Source organism: Astyanax mexicanus, chromosome 19, assembly GCF_023375975.1.
Source record: "Astyanax mexicanus isolate ESR-SI-001 chromosome 19, AstMex3_surface, whole genome shotgun sequence".
Taxonomy (NCBI): domain Eukaryota; kingdom Metazoa; phylum Chordata; class Actinopteri; order Characiformes; family Acestrorhamphidae; genus Astyanax; species Astyanax mexicanus.
In genome coordinates this window covers 6,454,579-6,478,760 of record NC_064426.1, presented here as the reverse complement: position 1 = coordinate 6,478,760, position 24,182 = coordinate 6,454,579, and the positions used below count along the sequence as shown (strand labels likewise).

General features: G+C 36.5%; 1 protein-coding gene across 1 annotated transcript in view; it reads left to right on the top strand.

Moving 5' to 3' along the window:
* Positions 1-4,808, top strand: part of gsg1l (gsg1-like) — a 54,142-nt gene extending 49,334 nt beyond the window's left edge. Inside the window, exon 5 of the mRNA XM_007260751.4 lies at positions 3,811-4,808. Within this exon, the coding sequence (XP_007260813.1) occupies positions 3,811-4,147 (337 nt within the window). The 3' untranslated portion in view covers positions 4,148-4,808. The remainder of the gene's footprint in view (positions 1-3,810) is intronic.
* The last annotated feature ends 19,374 nt before the right edge of the window (positions 4,809-24,182 follow it).

The following is a 24,182-nucleotide window of genomic DNA, read 5'->3' as shown; positions in this document are numbered from 1 at the left end:
GGGATTTAGTGCTGGGCGATTTCCTCGATTAATTTGATAAATCGAATTACAGTTTTAATCCGAATAATATCCAAAAAAACGCTACTCATTTCTGAAATGTTAATCCGTCTTACCCCGGTTACCATGTCCTCCCACAGACTAACTAATACATATTCCAAACGTTCCACGAGGACTGAGCTCATTCTGAAAAAAAGTTATAGCACTGTTACAGCACTTTCAACACAAACACCCGGTGGGATAAAGCTTATATTTAGCTAGAAATAAATCCTACCATTTTTTAAAAACTCCAGCGCCATCAAACCTCCGGTGAGGATTAGTGATTACTTGTGGAAAACAATAATAATATTTTCTTTAACGTTGCTTCTGTGACTCATTTAGTGTGTTATTTCTCAATTTTGATTGATTGATTGATTGATTGATTCATATATTTATATAAATAAATATAATATATATATATATATATAGTAATTGTTTTGTAAACACATTACATATATATATATATTATTTATTATTATTTTTTTTAAGCCACAATCGCCCAGGACTAGTGGGAATAAAATGGCATCTTACATTTATGGTATTGTAAGGGCGCAAAAAGTGTGTACATTGTCTAGGTGCACCTATAGGAATGGACATTTGACTGTTGTCTGGGTTCATTTCAGCCAGTGGAGCACCTGTGTTTTCTGGCTGCCAAAACACAAGATAGAAACCTTAACATTTCTCACTTTCAGACCATCACGCCCATCAGTGTAGATTTATTCCTAAACTCGTGAAAATAGAGTTATGATGAGGTTTAAGACAGAAACAAGCATTGCGACGTGCCGGGTGTAGGAGAAAACCACTACCTCATTTTCTCTTGAAAGCTGTATGACCTCATACCTCACAAGTAAACAACTGTTTGTTGAGTTAGCCATCATAGCGTAGAAGTCACTGTGCAGAAAGCTAGAATAGAGCAAAGACATCCAATCCCCGCAGTTCGTTCAGTAAACAGTGGTGCACAAATGCATCCCTCTACCCAGGGACTTCCTCTGCCACCCCAGTTCAAAGGCCCGCTGCACAGCTCTTAAAACATAGTAACTGAGGTTTCTTTGGGAATAAAATTGCAGGTTTGTGCAGGGATGCCACCAGACTGACTAAATCTAACTTTCAGCACAGCCTCTGACACAGAAAATTAAATTATGTGGCAATAATCCTTTTTTTATGAACCATATCAGGGATTGTTTTGAGTCAGAGAGGTTCTCTGGGCGCTGCTCACATAAATGTCTTTCAGCTCATATCTCTGAAGAAAAATAAATTCTATCTTAGCAAGATAGAAGAGACAAAATACTGCCAGTTGTCTGGCTCTGCCAGCTGAAAATAGATTTAGACTGAATCTGTGTCACGGTAGATTTAATTATCCTAGACCCGTGCACCCTCTCTTTCATTCTGAGACATTCAGGGGGTCCAGAATATTTGCTTTAATCTATGGCCAGCCAATCACCAACATATCTCACTCTATTAATCTCACTCTGTTAATGATACTAATAAAAATATACACTAATGTACCAAAAATCATGGGAAATCTGTATGTCAATTGATAATCAAGTGGACTATGGCTTGTCGAAGACCACATTGGTATACAGTACCAGTCAAAAGTTTGGACACACCTTTTCATTCAGTGTTTTAATTGATTTTTTTTTAATAGATTGTAAATGAATACTGAAGTCATCCAGACACTGAAGGAACACATAAGAAATCATGTAGTAACTTAAAAGTGTTAAACAAACCAAAACATACTCTGGCTGGGAACCCTAATGAACTTGTCTTGTACAACAAGGAAACTCTTGCTCTTCCTTTCCTTGGGCAGTCCTGATGAGGGCCAGTTTCATCATACCATTTTAATGGTCTTTGAGAAGACTGCACTTTTTAGTTCTTGAAATGATTTTTTTTTCTTTATTTAGTTGAGTAGTTCTTGCTTCTCATAATCTGGATTAGAACATTACTCAAATATTCACTATTCACTGTATACCTGTAACTCTACCTCTTCACTACTTTACTTTAACTGATGCTCTCAAACACTTTATTAAGAGGCAAGAAATTGAAGAAATTCAAATAATTAACTCTAGAAAATCATGGATGTGGATGGCTGAAGATATGCAGGCATTTATTATTCCTCGATCCACACTTGCTTGAAATACGTTATAATAGGCATTATAGTGGGAAAAAAATATATCACATTGATTGGTAATGATAATATAAACCAAATGCATATCCCACAGATCTGTTCAGAGCTTCTTAACAAATTTAATGAGACATGGCAAAAGTCATGGGACTCGATACTAGTTGATGTGCTTCTATATCGATGCAGATTTGTACTGTACAGTTCCTACCCGATGGTTTGTGTTATGTTGGCGCATAGACAGGAGTTCTTGAAACACGCTCTGGGTTCTGACAGGCATGAAAGTGGTATTTACATTGGCTGAATTACCACAGATGCTCTACTGGCATCCATTAGATCGAGATAAAATTGCTTCATTTGTTCTTCGCCATCTGGCCAATTTCTTTCCGTTTTTTTTCTTCACTTCTTTCTCATACATTTTCTCCCTTTTTGGACCAGGCAGAAACCTGTAAATCAGAGGGTAATTGAAGCTCAGCCTTGTTCAAATCCATCCACTCGCCGGGTTAATTTTCTCAGCTCACGCAGCTCTCCATTCCGCTGCTTTCAGGGCTCCTGGACTGGAATATAGGGTTAATTTGTCATCCATAAAATTGAGGCATAGAAATCAGCTACTGTATTTTTGTACCCAGTGAAATAAAGAGAATTTACTGTGTATGCACATATGAAAGCTTTGGTTTTCTTATGTGAAGACTGTAAATCTGTTAATAATATGGCTTCTAACATCTACAGTATATACTGGTCAGCTGTAAATTTTAAACCACTTTAGGCCACCAAAACTGCTTTGACCAGTCAAGGCATGGATGCCACAAAAATTATGAAGGAAACCTTTGAAATATAATCAAGAGGAAGATGGATGATCACAAGCCATCAAACCACCAAACTGAACTGCTTGAATTTTTGCGCCAGGAGTAAAGCAGCATAAAGTTATCCAAAAGCAGTGTGTAAGACTGGTGGAGGAGAACATGATGCCAAGATGCATGAAAAAAACTGTGATTAAAAACCAGGGTTATTCCACCGAATATTGATGTCTGAACTCTGAAAGTTTTATGAATATGAACTTGTCTCCTTTGTATTAATTGAGCTCCAAAAGCTCTGTATATTTTCTTGTTATTTCTACAAGAAAATGCTCTAAATGGCAATATTTTCATTTGGAATTTGAGGGAAATGTTGTCCGTAGTTTATAAAATAAAACAACAATGTTCATTTTACTCAAGCATATACCTATAAAAAGCAAAATCGAGCTGGAATTCATTACAAGGAAACTCTAAAAGTCATCTCAATGGTGTCACTCAATCATTTTAAACTTTTAATATCTAACCACCCTCAGACAGCCTGTAACTGTTTTAGTTAAGTTTTTATTTTACCTCTAGGAAAACTCTAGGAACCTGACAGGTGATCCAATCAGTAGAGTGGATCTGGTAATTACGGGTGTTTATAGAAATAATGGATGAGATATAAGATATAATGGTTTATGAATGTCACTCTAAGTACTTATGAGTTATTATACAGACTTATTACAGTCATTATAAGGTATTATGCATGTCATATAATGCATTATGAATGCAGGGTTCATAGGAAGTGTTACCAAATGTTCTAATATCAGCAGTCTCACAGTTATGTAATGTACTGTATGTGCTCGTCTCTCTTTTTTGCAGCATGGCCTGGGGTTCCTTCACCTGCTGCATGGCAGCGTCCGTTACCACGCTCAACTCCTACACCAAGACGGTGATCGAGTTCCGGCACAAGCGGAAGCTTTTTGAGCAGGGTCTCCGCGAGGAGCAAACCTTTCTAGACCAGGAGGCCTTCCACTACTTCCGCGACCGCTCGGTGCAGTCCATCTCCAGCGCCGTGGATGTATACCCGGGCCACGGGAGCGGACACGGGAGCTCGCACAGCAGCGTGTACGGAGGCAGCCGCGGGAAGCTGCGGGCCCCCTCAGCCTCTGTGGACCTGGGGGACAACACAGAGTCACTGGGGGAGGAACAGTGCTGAGATGGAACACAGGAAAACGCAGAACAGGCCTTGCTTTGGTCTGGAGAATCTGCAGGAAAGCAGCTCAGACATACAATATAATGGACCAAAATTTGAAGGGACTTGCGAGGGACATGCTAATAAAAAAAGTGAGTTTATATTTGAAAATATATAGTCAGATATTTTCTGTATAAATGGAAACGAATGGAGTCAAGATGGGATGATGAAATTTCTTCTAAATTGTGGCAGGATATCAAGTGATGAATGTACTGTAATGAAATGGACATTTATGTGACATTATGGCGAGACATGGTGAGACATGCTTCGGCATCAGCAGACGGAGTCTGAGAGAGCACAGTTGTCCATGCTATCTCTGGGTGGGGGGGAAATGGCGCTCTCTCTCTCATCATTCCTTCCAGTGTGACTCTGATTGGCACAAGCCTCTATTGGCTGATGAATCAAAGCTGGGGATGCGGCACTTTCCTTTATTTTAGTTCTATATTGGCAACGGTTTAAAGTGGTGAAGAGGTGGAGGCCTACACTGAAAAAAAAAAATGATTCGTAAAATTTACTTGAAAAAAGTTTCACAACTTTATACATTTTCTTTTTTTTTTTAAATAAAATTAATTTCAAATACATTTAAGTAACTTCAACTCTGTTAAATGTTAAATAAAGTAAATAAGTGAACCTTTCTTTTAGTAAACTTTATTTAATTTCTGCATACAATACCTAATTACAATTACTTCATTTAGACAATATTACTCAATAATTTATGATACATAATATATCATAATTCCTGACATTTAAATATTTTTAGTTAAACAAACATACATTCAAATATTTAAATAATCTCAAAGATTTATTTTGTAAACAGACCAAGTCTCACTGTCTCAACACATGGATGGCATGTAATATATTATTTTTAGTATACTAAATACTAGTTTACTTTAGTATACTAAAAATAATATATTACATGCCATCCATGTGTTAAAACAATGTAATATGTGTGGTTTACATAAAAATATTAACATTTCAGGAATTATAATATATTATGTATCATACGTTATGTGGGTAATATTGTATAAATGAAGTAATTGTAATTAGGTAATATTGTATGCAGAAATTAAGTAAAGTTTAATGAAAGAAAGGATTGATTCAGCAAAAACTAAAATAAAGGATTGACTAAATTTCAGTTCACTTATTTACTCTGTGTAACATTTAAGTTGAAGTTACTTAAATTTATCTGAAATTAAATTTACTTAAGGTTGCGAAACCTTTTTTTAAGTAAATTTTAATCGTCATTTTTTCAGTGTATGCATACCCTCCTAGTGTTTGGGGTATTGCAAGTAATAGAGGGAGTGTTAGTAAGTGTGTTGGTTAATTGGCTCATCTAAATGCTTTAAAAAAGGTAAAAAAAAAAAAAAAAAAAAAAAAGTAAGTTAGTTTTTTATTTAAATGTATAAAAAGTCTAAAAAAAATGTAAAATATTTCTGCATACATGAGAATGAAGAAAGAATGAGAGAATGGCCACAAATGTAATACGAAGTCAAGCAAAATATACTGTACAAGAAGATGAGGACCAAATTTAAATGTATTTATTGATTGATTTATGAATTTATTTGGATATATAAACAATATGAACAATGGCACATGTTACACTTCTGAGAGAATGGACATAAGAAGGTATGAGAACTCATATGAGTAAATACTGTGTAATGACAATTATTCCAAAACTGTGATATGCAAGCTGTGGAGAGATTGTTGATTGTGAATGTAGTCTTGTGGTCGGGGATTTTGTCCCGGTATAACTGTGAGGTAGGCTGGGTTTGAAAGAGGTGCAATAACACTGCCATATAATTCTAGACCATTCTGTAGACGTTTTCCACACAGATGCGTGCTTACGTCCAGTTACGTGTGAGATGCACTGAAAAAAATATATATATATTTGCTCAACTTAACTGAGTCAAGTTGTCATTTTAATTTTACTCAGTTAAGTTGTGAATATATACAATTTAAGTCAAAGCTAGATGATAACTTGAATCAGTAAAGTTTATTCAGCTTCACTGAATTTTGTTCACACAACAATAGTTTAATTAACAGTTTTTTTTTCAAGTATTGTGGGCTTATGGAATTCAGTTTATAAAAAACAAAACAAAAAAAAAAAATATATATATATAACTTTAAAATATATGTAATGTGCTTTTACAGCCTACAACACTGAGGCCTGGCAGTCAACACATATATTACACTAATGCATGATTAGGATAAGCTATCTTTGGCCAACAGACAACAGACAAAGATGGTAAGTATATATACAGGGGTTGGACAATGAAGTTTTTTGGATACAATCCGGGTTAGCACCCGAACATCTCTTTCAGACAGCTTCTTCTTACAGCGTCCACAGTTAATCCTGTTGGATGTGGTTGGTCCATCTTCTTGGTGGTATGCTGACATTACCCTGGATACCGTGGCTCTTGATGCATCACAAAGACTTGCTGTCTTGGTCACAGATGCTCCAGCAAGACGTGCACCAACAATTTGTCCTCTTTTGAACTCTGGTATGTCACCCATAATGTTGTGTGCATTGCAATATTTTGAGCAAAACTCTCTTACTGGTGCAATGTGTAAATAATACATATTGTCCACCAGGCTGCTCCAATGTAGCCATGAAACCTCTTAACCACACTTAAATGACAGGTGTTTCAGTTTTTCATTGTCCAACCCCTGTTTATATATACTGTATAAATAATCTGTCTATTTGTTTGTCTTTGTTTATATATCCTCCATTGAGAACAATACATTACTATAGAGTGAAATATTGTTTTTGACCTCCAACAATCAGGGGTTGCAACCCAGAGTATTTGGCAACCCACCATGGAGAGAAGCGAAAAGTACAAATAATTCAAATCGAACAACAAACGATATGTCAGATTGGCCGAATTTCTCGTTTCAGTGCATCTCTACCCTAAATTGGATATTCTTCTTCCCAACTGAAGCTTTTTCCAGCCTGGGATGTTGTATGTATGCTTGGGTCTGTGTGGAAACTGCCTACTCTGTATTATTCTGTGTATTGCGTACTGAATGTGAACATATCTATGAATGCTGCGTTTTTGCCACACATATCAGTTGGGTGGTCTTCTTCTTCGTGGGCGCGGACAGCTTGAATATGCCTTTATCTCTACAAATAACAGCAGATCAGACCAGCATTACCGTCTCACCTTTGATGTCGCTGCACCTGATTCACACAGAGAAGCACAGTGCAGCGTGGAGCTCGCCAGACACAGCCATCAACAGCCATCAACAGCTCAACAAGCAAACAAGCTTACTACTGTATATCCAAACTAGTTGTAAAAGGCTTACGCCACAAGCTTACTCTGTGTAAGTGTGTGAGTGTGTGTGTGTGTGGTTTTTTTTTTTTTCATATGCATTACTGAACTGGTGAGCAACGACAAGTCAGTGACACGGCCTTCCTATACGTTTTTTTTTTTGTTGTTGTTGGTGGTTTTTTTTATTTAGTATTTTTAAGACCCAACTATTAATGTATAACAACTTAAAGGAAAAAGCTGTTTTTGAATGTACAAAAAATATATAAATATATATATATATATATTTATCTATGTATGCATTATGACCCTTGTATTTTTCATTTGATGAAGACGAAAAAGAAAAAAAATCAAGTTTCAAACTGTTATCTTCTATCTGTGTTTTTCTTCTAAAACGCTGAAATATTTATCTGTTAAGTTGATGTGAGAGATTTCATCGCTCCCATGCTGGAGCCAGGAGGCATGTGAGCTTCTCACTGAAGCAGATTTCCTGTCGAGTGCAGGATTTATGCCACTTAGGCCTTTGATTTAAACAGTATTTACTGGAAGTCGTAAAGCTGTGTGTTGTAGCAAAGTGGCGGGACGGTTAGGAACCTGTGTTCAGCAGGAGCAGTAGATAAAAAGGCCACTTCACTGAAAGCAGATTGATTTCTTGCTTGAAGGAACACCCTGGAGTTGTGTGACGTAATCTTAGTATCTCTATAGCAACTGTATACTATATACAGTTGATTGTATAGGCGATAAGATCCAGTTTTTGTCGATAAACATCATATATTTTTTTTTTATTTACTAGGCCTGTCATAATAAAAAAAAAATTAAACAGATTGTTCTGATAAACAATATTATACTATTTTGAAACCATATCACAGATAAAATGGTGTTATACAGTGTTGTGCAAATGTTTTAGGCACCTGTGTGAATTTTAACCCTTGTGTGGTGTTCGGGTCTGTGGGACCCGTTTTCATTTTTCATCAAACGATACTAAAAAATATATTGTTTCTAACTCAAACTCATTGGAATTGGCTAATTTTTTTGTGAAAAACATATATCAAAACACATTTTCCATAAACACACACTGTACACCCCCCCCCCCTACACATTTATATTACATACAGTATGTTTGGCCAAGGGTTAATAAACATTGCTTCATTTCTAAATTTGAAACTAAACAAATTTTCTACTCATATCTTGAGTTTAATTCATTTTCTTTTACATTTTATTAAAAAACTAATAAAAAAAGAGTAGCACTTTTTGAAAGAAATGTAACATAAGAAAGGTAAAGGGCAAATATTAACCATGTAAGCTGTTTATATTGCTTACAATTTAGGTGAAGCAAGCATGTGTAAAGCATTTTAATGTAAAATTGCTTAATTTTGCTGAATTAAATACAAGTAACAAAGTAAACGAGTAACAAAAATATGAACACCACACAAGGGTTAAAACATCTCCTAAACGTTTGCACAATACTGTAAATGTCAAAATATTGCAATTATGCCCTTTTAAAGTGAAATAAATGTAAGTATTAAGTATTAAGAACATTTAATTTTGTTTTGAAATGTATTTTTATAAATATGCTACATAAATAAATTGTACATTTGTGAACAGTTGGTATAACAGCTCATTCACATTAATGGGCTCCCCTTGGTCAGTATAAACACAGTGATCAATATCTTGCTCATTGTTGAAATTGAAATTTTATAGGTCATGGCCATATATTGTGCGATAACTCAATGCAATTTTATGACAGGCCTCCATGTTACAGGTTTGGCAACAGAAACTGTAGACAAAATGCTCTAAATATAGATTCTATATTAAATTGGCCAATTTTCTGCATCTAGTATCATCCCTTTTTTTGTCCATAATAACAATTCTCTCCATTTTGGAAACTCCCATTTTATTTTTTCTTGTGATGTTATTGACAACACAGTGTGATGCAGGGTGCTTCCCTGCTTTAGCCTGGTTGTTCTTGGAAACAGTTGAAGATAGTTCAATGAGTAATGGGGTGTAGGGGCGATAAGGTGGAGAAAAGGAGTGTTGAGGAAATGGGGTGGAGTAATTTGGTGTTGAGGAGATGGAGTAATGGGGTGTAGAGGAGATTTGGGTGGAGTAATAGGTCATTGAGGAGATAGGGTGGAGTAATGTTGTGTTGAGGAGCTGCAGTAATGAGGTGTAGAGGAGATGAGGGTGGAGTAATAGATCATTGAGGAGATAGGGTGGAGTAATTTTGTGTTGAGGAGCTGCAGTAATGAGGTGTAGAGGAGATGAGGGTGGAGTAATAGATCATTGAGGAGATGAGAATGAAGTAATGGGTTGTAGGGGAGATGAGGAGAAGTAATTTGGTGTTTAGAAGATGGAGTAATGGGGTGTTGAAAAGGTGGAGTAATGGGGTGTTGAGAAGATGGAGTAATGGGGTGTTGAAAAGGTGGAGTAATGGGGTGTTGAAAAGGTGGAGTAATGGGGTGTTGAGAAGATGGAGTAATGGGGTGTTGAAAAGGTGGAGTAATGGGGTGTTGAGAAGATGGAGTAATGGGGTATAGAGGAGATGCGGTGAAGTAATGGGATGTTAAGTAGATGAGGGTGGAGTAATAGGGCATTAAAGAGATGTGGGTGGAGTGATAGGACATTGAGGAAATGAGTATGGAGTAATGGGATTTGAAGGAGATGAGGGTGGACTAATAGGGTGTTAAGGAGATGAAGGTGGAGTAATGGGATGTTGAGAAAATGGGTGGAGTAATGAAGTGTTGAGATGAGGGTGGAATAATGACATTTTGAAGAGATGGGGTGGAGTAATGAGGTGCTAAGGAGATGAATATGGAGTACTAGGGCATTAAGAAGATGTGGATGGAGTAATAGTTTGTTGAGGAGATGGGGTAGAGAGGTGAAGTGCTGGGATGTGGGTGGAGTTTTGGAGAGAAGAAAATAATTTCATGTATATCTCTCAGTGCACCATGTGTGCACTTCTAACACAATTATTATGGATCGCACCACTGGCGACCCAGTCATTTGAATGGGAACATGTTTATTCTGATGAGTGGGATGTTCTGATAAGTCATTTCCTTCAGAGCTCTTCTCATGAAAGTTAATGAATGCAGCTTCTTGCAGCTTCAGATGTTGATTGCATCAGATTTCCTTCTGTCCACAACAAAGAAGTTCAATGATTCTCTGCCAAAATGAACAATGCCTCCACACCTGTGACACAGATGGTGGCGTAGTCGGCACTGGAGCTCCCAGTATGTGGCTGAAGCCGCTGGGACCAGGGATTGGGTACCATTAGTCACATATTAATCACGTTTGATGCAGGATTAAATTTTACTCAACCCGTTTTTCACTACCTGCATTTAACACATTTTACCCCACTGTGTTTTTTTTTTTTGTATTTCTGTATTTAGTCATTTTTTAAAAAATGGTTATTTGATGTACAAATAGTAAGTATGTGAAGTATGCAGCTCCATATTATTCAAAGGTGGCCATTGCCTTTTACTTCTTTTCAGCTTTGATTAAAGTTAGTTTTCAGCTTTGATTAAAGTTAGTAGACTGGGTATATTCAAACTATGAGGTGTAAATAAAATAAATCTATTATATAACTTTTTTTTTATTATTATTGGTATGTTTTCCTGTTGTGTTTCAGGTACGATAGATTTTCCTTTAATGCAAAAGACAACAGGTCTTGGTTTGAGGGTCATGATTTGCTACTTCCATGTATCTTATTGTTCAAATGTAGCAAGACAAATACATTTCTCTTTATTCTATTACAGCATAAAATATATATTTTCACTATTTTTAAGTTTAGTTAAACTGGACTGTATGGACAAATTCCAATTCATTCTGCTGTTGCTCCACATTAAACTTTCAGAAATATACACTAATCCAGAACAGAGGAACGTCTTCCTGTATTTACTTTCTTTCTCCAATCCCAGAAAAAATCTGTACAATTATGTTTTCTTGTGATGCGTTTTGGTGCACTTGGAATTGTGAAATTTGCTGTGTGAAATCAAACCAAAGCAAATCAAGGGGACAAAGTGCTAAGTCTACAAAAACACGTTAAATGATAGGACCTAGAGCCGATTGTAAAAATGATGTGTGTAAACACTTTAAAGGGGATATATTATATTTCTTTTTACACAGGTTGGAATAGGTGTATGCTTTATATAATACATGTTTATGAAGTTTCACTCTCACATAAAGAGATCTCACAGCTCTATTCAGTTTCCAAATGAGATGTTTAGAGGCTCTGCTACTTTTATGCAAAAAAGCAGTTGCTGGCCATGGCTCATGTTTACACTGAGCGTTAGTGTTAGCTAGTTAATGTTTATGATTGTTTGAAAGTACTTAAATCTCTCTCATCTGCTGATTTATAGTCAGACAGTACAGTTAATACAGATGCCTCCCTCAGACGAAGTCTGCTGGCTAATCCTGCTGTGTATTATCTGAGGTTCTCAACCAAAATGATCAAATGGTGGATAATTTACCTGATCCAGTTGGTGGTGCTCTGGTGGGGGTTGATGGTGAGTGGTGGTTCCAGAGTGATTCTATGCACGGTTCCTTATTGTGACATCACAATAAGGGAGCAATTCAAACATGGCTCATAGAAGCATATGGTTCCTGTTAATAGTGGAAATACAAAAGCATGCAAAAAGTGACACATTTACCCCATTTTAGTGTTTCCTCTTCACTGGCTGGATTTAATCCAGTGATAACTTATCCTCATTTGACTTTCCTTTTCTTTACTTTAAAACACTTTGAACTGTTTTTAATCTGACAGCTTGAGTGTGGTTTGGCAACACGGTCCAGAAGGACTGTATGAGGACATCTCATTACATAAACTCATTTCAAGAACATCATTCAGGGAAATCGACCACATGATGATGATGAACAGCATCCACATGGTAAAGGCACGTAACAAAATTAGCCCCATGCAGAGCCTAATGTTATTAGGGGTTGGGGGGATGTATCCATGTTTGATATTGTAGCATGAGGACGTTCTTGGAAGTTGTGAGGACAAAACAAAAGATGTCCTTTAAGACTGTTCCAGGGACGTCCATGGCATGTCTTTTTTCTTGGCTTGGTCGTCAGGCTTCAATCAGATTTGGATTAAAATGTTTCCACCATAATTCCAGACCTGATTAAAGCTCTTGCGTTCACTGAAATGACCACACAAGCCAATTCCAGGAACAGCCAAACTGATTCATGCATCTCATCTAGCGCTCTCTGCCTATTTTGATTGCATTCTTTCGTAATCAATGGCTCCACTGTGCATCACTGTGGTTGCCCACGCATATACGTACCCAACACCAGTGTCTTTGTAATTGCATTTCCCAGATGTTATAGATTCCCCCTGATGAAGATCCACCGTGTCTCCATGTTTTATGGCTGTGGATTGATATTGAAGCTGCTGGGGCTGTAAATTACTGATCCACTCTCTTCCCAACAATCTGCTCTGATTTCAAGATGATCGCAAACGATGGTCTTCCCAGATTATCCCATATTTTGGGGTTGATGACAATTCTCTGGTGAAAAATGCCTCTTATAGTACTGTATATAAACTGTGTTGACAGCTGGTACTTGAAATAAGTGTCTGAAACAAGTATACACTAATCAAGCATAACATTATGACCACCACCTTCTTTTTATGCATTTTACCCACTTTTTTTTAGCTCCAATGAGGTGTTTAAAGGTCACTAAAACCCACTCCACCAAAATCAACTCTGCTAAAATCCATTTTTCTTGTCGTTTATTAAATACTACAGGTCTCTCTGAGTTGTGTATGGATGCTGCGCATGAAACTCTTCCTCAACCTCCATTGTCTGTAGTAGCTAGTAAAAGAAAATGTTTAAAAAAGTTGATCAGGAAAAGCACCGTGTCTACGTCAACCCGTGAATTCATGAATGTATTCATGACCCCGCCCACCTTGGCTTGCGACCGCCAGCCAGGCACGTCTCATCAGATAGGAGATAACAGCGCTAGGAATGGAATAGCAGTTTGTTCCTGTATTATTTGTGCAAATAACATATCAGTGTTGTACGCTTTGCCCAGTTATTCAGAGCTAAGGAAAAAATGGTTAGAACTTGTCTATGGAGGAACACCACCAGTGAAGCACACTCTGCAAACTCTGCCACTTTTATGCAAATAAGCAGTTGCAGGCCATGACTCATGTTTACACTGGGCGTTTACCACATGTTAGTGTTAGCTTGTGTTAAATGGCAAAACACGAACAAGCTACTTAATGCTTAACTGTAATAGAAACACAAAACTCATTATTTAAAAGTACTTGAATCTCCCTTTTCTGCTGACTTGTTGTTAGACATTACAGTAAGTACAGATGCCTCCCTCAAACAAAGTCTGCTGTCTAATCCTGCTGTGTACTGTACTGAAAACTGAAGTTTAAAATAAAATGAGATAGGTAGGTGTATACTTTTAGAACAGTTCGGTTCACACTAGTTAAAAGTAAAAATCCAAAAGTGAAGTAAAAATTGATTTTTTGACCTGGAATACTCACCTGTGTGTGTTTACATAGGTTTAAATAGGATCTCCGGTGGATTTGGCGTTTCACAAAGACTCTAAGACAATGCAAAGACTGTTATCAATGTAAAAATGTCTTTTCAAACATTTCTAACTGTAGTCCGTCTCACAGCCTTCAAGTGCTTTTAGCCAATCAGAGGCGAGATATGTTTGCATGTATGATATTCATGAGCAGAAGAGCCGGAATAACTAGCGTAGCATTGGTTTCATTGTAATCCGACAGGATGGGAGCACAGACTGAGTGTGATAATCTTAAAGTGCAAGGTGTTTTATTCAGGGCAGATAGTGTAATTTGTGAAGATTGATGACTTCAATTTAATTCCCCATCAATATGTAAATATGTATTTAGGTGCAGGGTCTGTCATGTTTTCAACATCAGCTAAGATTCTTAAATCCTGGTTCGAATCTGGCTTTATCCTGCTCACTCAATCCATCTCTCCATCCATTTCCTCATCTACACAACCACCTCTTCATTCATTTTCTTCTCTATCCTGCTGCTTCCCTCGGGACTGGACCCAGTGCTTGTTGAACAGATAAGAAGGAGAAGACCCTGAACGTTGAATGTGTTTCAGGAGCAAATCCCATCCTACTGATGTCCACTTGCTGGGCCTCTGACCTGGATGTGAACTATTGGAAACCCATCCAGTCACACTCCAGACACTGAAGTCATAAAACATTTGACAAATAACAAGGACCAGTGGGAATAGCCCCTTTCTCTGTGATTTTACCCTGACAGAGTGAGTTACTGTCGTTTCCAGTCACTTCCACTGTGTTAGAATAATATCACTGACAGTTGGCTGTGGAAAAGATAGTAGTGAGTAGTTGAATTCTCACGACTGGACTTGCACAGGTTGCACAGGTCCTGCATCCTATCACTTTACCACAGTGATGGAATTCACTGAGCTCCTGAGAGCCTGAGACCCATTCTTTCACTAATGTTTGTAGAAGTAGTCCAATCACTTCCAAGGGTGAGCGAATACTTTTGGTAATACAGTGTGTATATCAGACACTATAGCCTACATTTAATCCACAATAGCAAGTCCTGAGGCCTGATAGTGGATTCAGATGGATAGGACATTTCATTTTTGACGTTGTAAAGGGAATTAACATTCCTTGATCCACAGTGTCAGGTGTGAACCAGGAATATGCCGTAGAAAGGCATTACCACCCATAATGGACAGCACAAAGGGTGGTAATGATCGTGACCAGCGGTATCTGGCTATACGTGTCCAAGCTAACAGACCAGTGACCATATTAGCAATGACATGACAGTGCAAGAGGCCTCAAATGCATATTCTGCAGGTCAGTACAGTGTCATTTAGATTCTGTGGTACATTAACACAATATACAATACTATTTCCTGTCCCATTAAATGTCCCAGTAAATGTCCATATATTTTGGATTGTTTAATTTTTCTTGTTTAATGTGTGTTTTTGGTTTTGGTTCACTAAAGAACCTTTTAGGGTTGTATCTCTATACATCCAGATTTGTAAGTGATATAAAAGTGTTTGAAGACCTCTTTAACCCTTGTGTGGTGTTCATATTTTTGTTACTCGTTTTCTTTGTTACTTGTATTTAATTCAGCAAAATTAAGCAATTTTACATTAAAATGCTTTACACATGCTTGCTTCACCTAAATTGCAAGCAATATAAACAGCTTACATGGTTAATATTTGCCCTTTACCTTTCTTATGTTACATTTCTTTCAAAAAGTGCTACTCTTTTTTTTATTAGTTTTTTTTATAAAATGTAAAAGAAAATGAATTAAACTCAAGATATGAGTAGAAAATTTGTTTAGTTTCAAATTTACAAATGAAGCAATGTTTATTAGCCCTTGGCCAAACATACTGTATGTAATAAAAAAAATGTGTAGGGGGGGGGGGGTGTACAGTGTGTGTTTTTTTTTCGAAAATGTGTTTTGATATATGTTTTCCACAAAAAATGAGCCAATGCCAATGAGTTTGAGTTAGAAACAATATTTTTTTAGTATCGTTTGATGAAAAATGAAAACGGGTCCCACAGACCCGAACACCACACAAGGGTTAAAAGTAAAAATCTGAATACAATATATAGTCCATAAATATTTTTCCATTTTTTCCATTTAAGAAGCTTTAACTTTGTAAGATGGTAAAAAAAAAAAACTGTAGTAAAACATTTACTGAAACAGTACTGAAACTTACTTTAAATGAACAAGATTATTTCTGTTGTATTTTAAGTCATTATGGACCCTTTACTACTTCTATTTATTAATTATTAATTAATAGTTTATTTTGATGTTTGCACCATGCGAAGAGCCACTGAAGTATAACACAATTATTCCTTTACTGAAACTAAAGGTGGCAGAGCTGCGATACCAGAGGTCTGATACCATGGTAAAACAAATCTACCCTGATAAGAGTAGTCCTATGGTAAATTTGACAGCAACCGTAGGCAGCTGTGAAATATTGTATATCATCCCCTGAAGGCCTTTATGTTTGTATGACCTTGAGTACAGAAATCTAGACATTAAAGAGCTTCTGTCAACTTTCAAAGATGATGTTCTCCACCAACTCAATCAGGGAAAATTACATTGAAATAGAGATGTATGAAGATGCTTGGAGTGAGGGGGCAGACGATGTCATGGTCAACGTGATTCCCAGATTCTCAGTGGAGATGGGAAAAATATGGAAAATATACCCATGTATATAAGCCCATATAGGAGATGTACTGTATGGATGTAAGTATTGATGTAAGTAAGAATGTTTGAGCCCAAAAACTCTATACCATAAGTTGATTCAACTCAAAGATCTCCATTTAAACGTACAGTATATGTGGCCACAAATGTTCACCTAACCTAAAACAGCTGAGTATTGTTTGGAATGATCTAATTTTACATAATATATAATTTATTACTCAATAAGTGGTCACTGAGTGAAATAAATGAAATGAGAGGTTTTCTAATAAAGCCCTTGAGTGTTCAAAGCTGTTTAAGGATCTCCATTTATTCAGATTTATAAACAGCCTTTGTGGCATTCACCAGCCCAATGGGGTTCTCCAGCTCAATTTGAGCCCTGGTGTTGGAACATAATGGGATGGCATTTACGGCATTAGCTAGGGTGCTGGTGCTGAGTGCTCATGAGGACAGATTCATCATGGGTGTCTAATGTGATAAATCTTGGACCAGTCTTCACTGATTAAAGTTCTTCTGAACTGTTGGCTTAAGTCATTCAAGCCAAAGCTTGTCAGAATGGGATTGAATGATTGGTGGAGTGCTTATGAAGGCTAAGGATGAGCTTAACAATAAAAAATAAAATCTTTTGAAAACAACTCATAAAAAGAAGTCAAATTCCTGTCAGAACAGAGACTCTTGGATGTTTCTGACAGGGGGTTTCTCTTGTCTTTGGTTGGGCTGTCAAACCAAATAATCCTGTGGGAGATCACTGGTGGAACACTCTTCCAGTCATGTGGTAGTATTTGGAGGAGCATTTGCATATGTATGTATATATACTACAAACATCCATGAACCTCATTATACATTTACTTTTAAGCTAGCTCTGCTAATTCCCAATTGGCATTGGAAATCCTCCTGGGGAACCAACTGTTGACTTCATTTGACTCAGTCTGTAGTATTTATAGATATATAATTCGATTTTCTGTAATAAGATGTTAATAGAGGATGTTCATTGTCAATATAGCCAACCATTGCCTTGGCAAAATATTACTTATATCAAGTATCAGTCAAAATTCAATATGTTTTCTTTCTTTTTATGATTTTTTACATTGTAAATTTAATATTGAAGACTATATTAGAGTTCTACAGAAACACATGTGGAATTATTTTGTGAAGAAAAAGTGTAAAATACTTTAAGTAGCACATTTATCTTTGAGGACAGATCTGCACACTCTTGATATTTTAATCGCAGTGTTTTCATGAGGGAGAGTCACCTGGAATAGTTTTCTCAGAGTCTTGAAGGAAGGAGTTTCTGGAGGTGCTGAACAATAGTTGCTGCTTTTCCTTCACGCTGTGAAGCTCCAGCTCATCCCAATTAAATCACTTCAAATCATCAGGTTTAGATCAGAGGAATGTGTCAGGTGGAGTGCAAAGATATTTTTACTGTTTACTACATAATTCCACATGTGTTCTTTAATTGTTTTCATGTCTTTAATATTAATCTACAATGTAGATACAAAGAAAAACACTGAATGAGAAGGTAAGTTTCTAAACTTTTGATTTGACCGGTACTGTACTTGTAACTGGAACAAGTATATTAAAAAAATGTTTTCATGTGACAATAGTGATTTAGGGTACTTTCAACCAAACTTACCTTGTTTGGTCCAAACTTTCAGACTTTTAAATGTGGTCCATATCAAAATAGAAAAAGATATATTGAACCACATAATTAAAATTTGGTCTCAGTTTGTTCCAACTCAGCCATTAGAAAACTTGGATGGTTTGGATATTTCACGCTTTTAAACTAATTATAGGCTAAGGCACATGATAAACACTAGGAGAAGAAAAAGATCTGGTGTTCTTTAGGAGAATATGGAATGGAATTGAGTCTGAAAGGCTAAAACCTAACATTAAGCTATCTGGGGAAAGAATATAGGCTGACCGCAGTAAGCGCCACCCAGGGTTGCCAGGTCCAACAAAAATATCCAGCCCAAAGTCAATCTAAAACCCGCCCACCCTAAGCTTAAACTAGACCAAAATATATGTCTGTCAAACAACTATGAGCGTATAACTCTGTTCTTGCCCCTCCTGAACTCTCTTCTCACCTCTTTTACGTTTTTTTTCATCGTCTTGTGATTGGTCAAACTGTGATTTCTCTTTCTCTCACGCACTCCTTTTCAAGCTGTCCCCCCTTATTTAGTTATGTAGCCCAAAATGCACCCAACCACCCCTGAATTTTCATTACGAATGGGTTTCCAAACAAGCCCATTTTGGCGGAAAAATCACTAACCTGACAACTCTGGCACCACCACAGGTATTCATAGACTGGGAAGTGAGCAGATAGGCTTAAAGCTAACCCAGTTGACCATGCACTGTCTCTTTAGGTAACTAATCATGAGGTACATCATGCTAAAAAGACACAGAGAAGACATATAAAAAACAGCTATACTAAGAAAAGCAATAAATAAATGAAATAAAGAAAACAATAGAGTAGAATTAAAGTTAAATGATACTTTTTTCTTCTTACAATGCAAAGCTATGCTAGGCTAAGCTGTGGTGACATATATCTAGTCAATAAACACAGAGCTTATCATTTTCTTTCCCTGAAACTACCAAAAAAAGGAAAATGAGCGTGTTGTAAATAGTCTTTTTCACTGAGCAATTGCAGTTTTATTTCGATTACAGTATACTTCCATTACTGTAATCAAATACTAGGAGTCTAAACACAACACACATGGGTTTTCACTATTTCACTCCCCAACACTAAATGATCATGCTATATAATTAGCACGCTATTTACAGTGCATATCTCCAGAGTCCCAACACGTCTTCTGTATTTGCTAATGGTAATGAGCTAGCGTGGTGGAGGCAGCCAGTGCTTTAGCTTTCACAGGATCCTGCTTAAAATAGCCCTTCAGAGCTGGTACACTCATAGTGCTGGTAATTCAGATTTTTCGTAGGCATGTTTACACATTAAATTAATGATATGCAGGAAAAAGACTGAGCAAAATGCTGTTGAGTTATGGTGGCCAAACCACTGCAAGTCTTCTCAGGGTTTAGAAATGGAATTAAAAAAAAGAAAATACTTGATTGCCTCCAGAAGAGAGAGAGTCTTCCCCCAACACCATGCTAGCTAAGCTTCATTAACTAAACACCATACATTTTCTTCTAAACGACAAAACACAAAAGCTCACTATATACTTTTTACCTGAGTCATTCCTCACAGTTGGCCAAGCAATGGGTCCTGGCTTTTTACCTTAACCTTGATAGCTAGCAAGCTAGCTAGCTTAAGGCTGTTGACCTCGGCTCAGACTCCTTCATGGGTCCTATTTAACCTGGTTAATTATAATAATAAAGTAGTTTCTTAATAAATAATAATATTTAGTTAGCCTATAACCCAGGCAATTGCCATTTTCCTCACAATTGCACAAACTAGCGGTTTATTGGACTTTATCAGGCTTTATCTGGTCTTAGCCTTATCCAGCTAAACTAGCTAAGCTAACTAGCTAAATAGCTAGAGTTAACCTAGTTCAGTTACTACCACAAGACTCAGAATTCACCAGGCAGCTGTTTACCTTTCTTCACAGTTAGGTACACAAAAACAGTGTGCTAGTACTTGATCGTATTTGTAACAACAGTTGAAAAAGTAGTAAAAATAATAGTCCCCCCCAAAAATGATACAGCAGGAAAATCAGAAATGATTTTAAAATAAACTTTTATTTTGAAAGTGCGTTTCTCGTGCTGTTTTTGTTGTTAGCAACTGGCTCTGGATGTCATGTGGTCTTTCACTTTGTTTAGGCTTGAGTTCAGATGCCTGTTCAGAAATGTTATGCAATCAGCAGCAGCTTCACTGACCTGAGCTTTCGCCTCATTGGGCGTCAGGGAGTTTGCGCTAACTTTACCCACGAGGTCATTGATGAGAGTAATAAATCGCAACAATGACAATATACTGCAATAAAAATTAATGTATTGTTCTGCTATCAGACTAGAAGGGTTTGGGTTATCTAATGTTTATATTAACTGCTGCCGAAAATCTCTATAAAATGTAAATTTACATTCTTTTTCATAAAAGGACACCATAGTAAGAAGTGAGTTTTTTTTTTTTTTAAGTGGAGTAAATGTAAATATACAAATATACATGGCATGCATATTTTTTTTATTATTTACAATAGTAAATGTGATGTGATGTGTAACAAGTAACATGTTTAGGTTGTAAAGTTTACTGATAATATTCAGAAGTACAGAAAATATAGAAATATATTTTGTTTATTTGTGATTAAAAGTAGTTCCACAGATGTTGTTCTAAGCCACTATACGGTGGGCTTTGATTCACATTAGCAATGTCAGACCCGCTTTTACGCCTTTGTGTTCTATATATATATATATATATATATATATATATATATATATATATATATATATATATTTATATATATATATAAAATATTTATATTTATATATATTTATATATATATTTATATATATATTTATATATGTTCTGAATAAACGTAGATACGCTGTATATATGTGCTGTTCTGCTCTATAAATTATCCTGGCTCTTATAGCAGAAAGCCTGCTTAATGCCCAGATGAGACCAGAGTCTGAAGGACACAGACTGAAATACATTTATGATGCATGCACCATAGCATCAAATACTTTCTATTTATTTTCTTTACTTCTATTTATTTAATCTTTTTTTTTTTCATAATTAACTTTCAAAAACTGCGCAGCTCTGCTCAGCGCAGACCTCCAAACAGGACCGTTTGAGCCTGCGTGGGGTTTTTCGACTGTGTCACATACCCACCCAGCGCCATGTGATGTATGGAGCGTTCGGATGGCTGGCGCTGCAGTGTGGGCGGATTAGGCCCGGTGTTTAGGCCTGTGTTTTGCGCTGCATCACTGACCGTTCCTAATGGGCGTGGGAGATTTATACGGGGGAGCACAGTTCCCTCACGCAGACACACGCTAGCGCATCCCTGATATATCATCCGACTGCAGCAGCAGGGAGCAGCAGGGAGCTGGGAGGCTGCAGGACAGCACAGGCCTTCTCCTGAGCTTTCTCAGCCACTGAGGAACCTGAAAAACCACCCTGTTACTTTCATTAGGGTCATTACGGCCACTGGAGACGCTGAATCATTTATGAGGTAATTATAACTTCATCTGTTGCTCCATAAACTTCGTTATGGATGCTTCACTTGCAGAAAGTCAAGCAAATGAAAAAGTTTCAGAACAGATTTTGGCAACTTAACACTTAACAAAGATTAATGCCATTGCTATTTTTAGCCTTGTGTGATTAAATTTTTTAACAGTACCACTCAAAAGGACACACCTTTAATTACAATTCACATTGTAAATTAATACTGAAGTCATCCGGACTATGAAGGAACACATAAGGAATTATGTAGTAACTTAAAAGTGTTAAATAAACCAAAAAATGCTCTGTAAAAAAGCATATAGGTGCTCTTATATGGGATGCTCTTAACTTGTGGTTTCTTTGATGAACTGCAATATCTGGAAAAATAACAATGAGAGACTGCACTTGAAGATATTTTCAAAATTCTTGATTTTTTTTATACTGACTGACATTCATTTATTAAAGACGTTCTTGCTTCTCATAATCTGGATTAGAACATTACTCAAATAGATATATTCACTGTATACCAACTATTATTAATATTTCGATCACTTTATAATAAGTGTCCCTTAGTACTATGTAGTTACACGGTATAATACATGTAACTACAGTGTTACTACTGATGAAGTACACATTGTTCCAGATTAACTACAGAGGTACAGGTTATGTAATTGCACATATGTATTAAGGTTAATTTTGACTTGTGTAAAAACACTTGTACTAGAGTGAGCGTACTTACACAAGTGATAGAGCAAGTGTACTTACACATGTGTAACAATGTGTGTGATAAGTTGAGTATAAACTTATCCGACAGCTATTGTCTAGTATGTAATTAGGGCTGATTGAGTACACACACGTTGTTACACATGTGTAAGTACACTTGCTCTAGTACACATGTATACTTACAGAACCTGTATCTCTGTAGTTAATCTGTAACAATGTGTACTTCATTAGTAGTTACACTGTAGTTACATGGATTGTTACCATGTAACTACACAGTACTAAAAAAAACAATTAAAGGATTATCTCGTCTCAATTGATATTTCAATTGTGTAAAGTTCTGATTCTCTACTCAATTATTGGGTCAATTATTGTATATATTCTTTCTTTACAACTCTACTACTGTATTAACGTGTGTGTATGTATGTATGTATGTGTATATGAATATATGCATGTGTGTGAATATGTATATGTATATGTGTATGTAGGCATATGTATGTATGCAATTATTCCTTTCTTATGATTCTGTTTGTAATTTAGAGGAAAAGTGCTGTGGATAAGCCCCTATGGGCTTTCTCACTTTCCCTGCACACGTTTTTATTTTTTTCTCACTTCTGTAATATTCATCCCTGTTTGCTTCCTTCTTTCACATATGTGTATAAAATAAATAAATACATAAAAAAAACTAATATTACCTCTTCACAACTTTGCAACTGATGCTCTCAAACACATAAGGAGGACACGGAATTCAAGTAATTAACTCTTGACAAGTTTAGCACAGCTGTTACCTGAAAGGCATTCCAGGTGACTACCTGTCATCTAAGTAAGAGTTGCCTACTTTGAAGTATCTAAATACGACTGAATTTAAGCTTTTTCCAAGCTTTTGACGGGTACTTTACTCGACCCATTCAAGAATTCTGGGTACATTGAATTATTGAAATATTAAACACTTCAGCCAACTCCATGTTCTAGCCTCAAACTTCATTTTTAAACTTGACATCTAAACACAAAATTGGTAACATTTATTTAATTGACACAAGTTAAGACATGATTTAAGATTACTCAAATGAAATGCTTCAGAATGTTGAAAATAATATTTTTTTTTTCCACAAGATCTTTTGGAACAGAGTAAATCTGGTCTCGTTAGACCACATGACCTTAATTCTTTCATTGCTCCATAGTCCAATCTTTATGCTCCGTAGCAAACTAAAGCTGTTTTTGTCAGTTAGCCTCACTGATAAGTGGTTTTCTTAAAGCTACACAGCTGTTTAGTACCAATCCCTTGAGTTCCAAGTGTGCAAAAGCTCTTACTTTCACTATTAAACATATAACTTAGTCCTAGTATTGTTTTTCTACCATTTGATTCACCAAGTATGTGGGTGTTTTTCCGACCTCGAAGATGAAGGTTTCCCACTGTACTTCTACTTTTTAAAAATGTTTAGGACAGTTCTTGATTTTAGTATCAGCATCTAATCTCCTTAGAGATTTTCTCTGCTTGATGCATGCCAGTAATTTAACCCATCGTCTTTTCACATGGTTGTTTAACAAATGAGAAGCTACTCCCTGCATCAGTTAGGGTTAAAAAACTTGTTGCCAGCTCAAACATAATCACCTAATCATGCTGTAATTATCTGATGGGAGGCTCTTACACATTTGCTTAGTTAAATCCAGGTTTTATTGGCCACGCAATGTATATTATGGTTAATAATC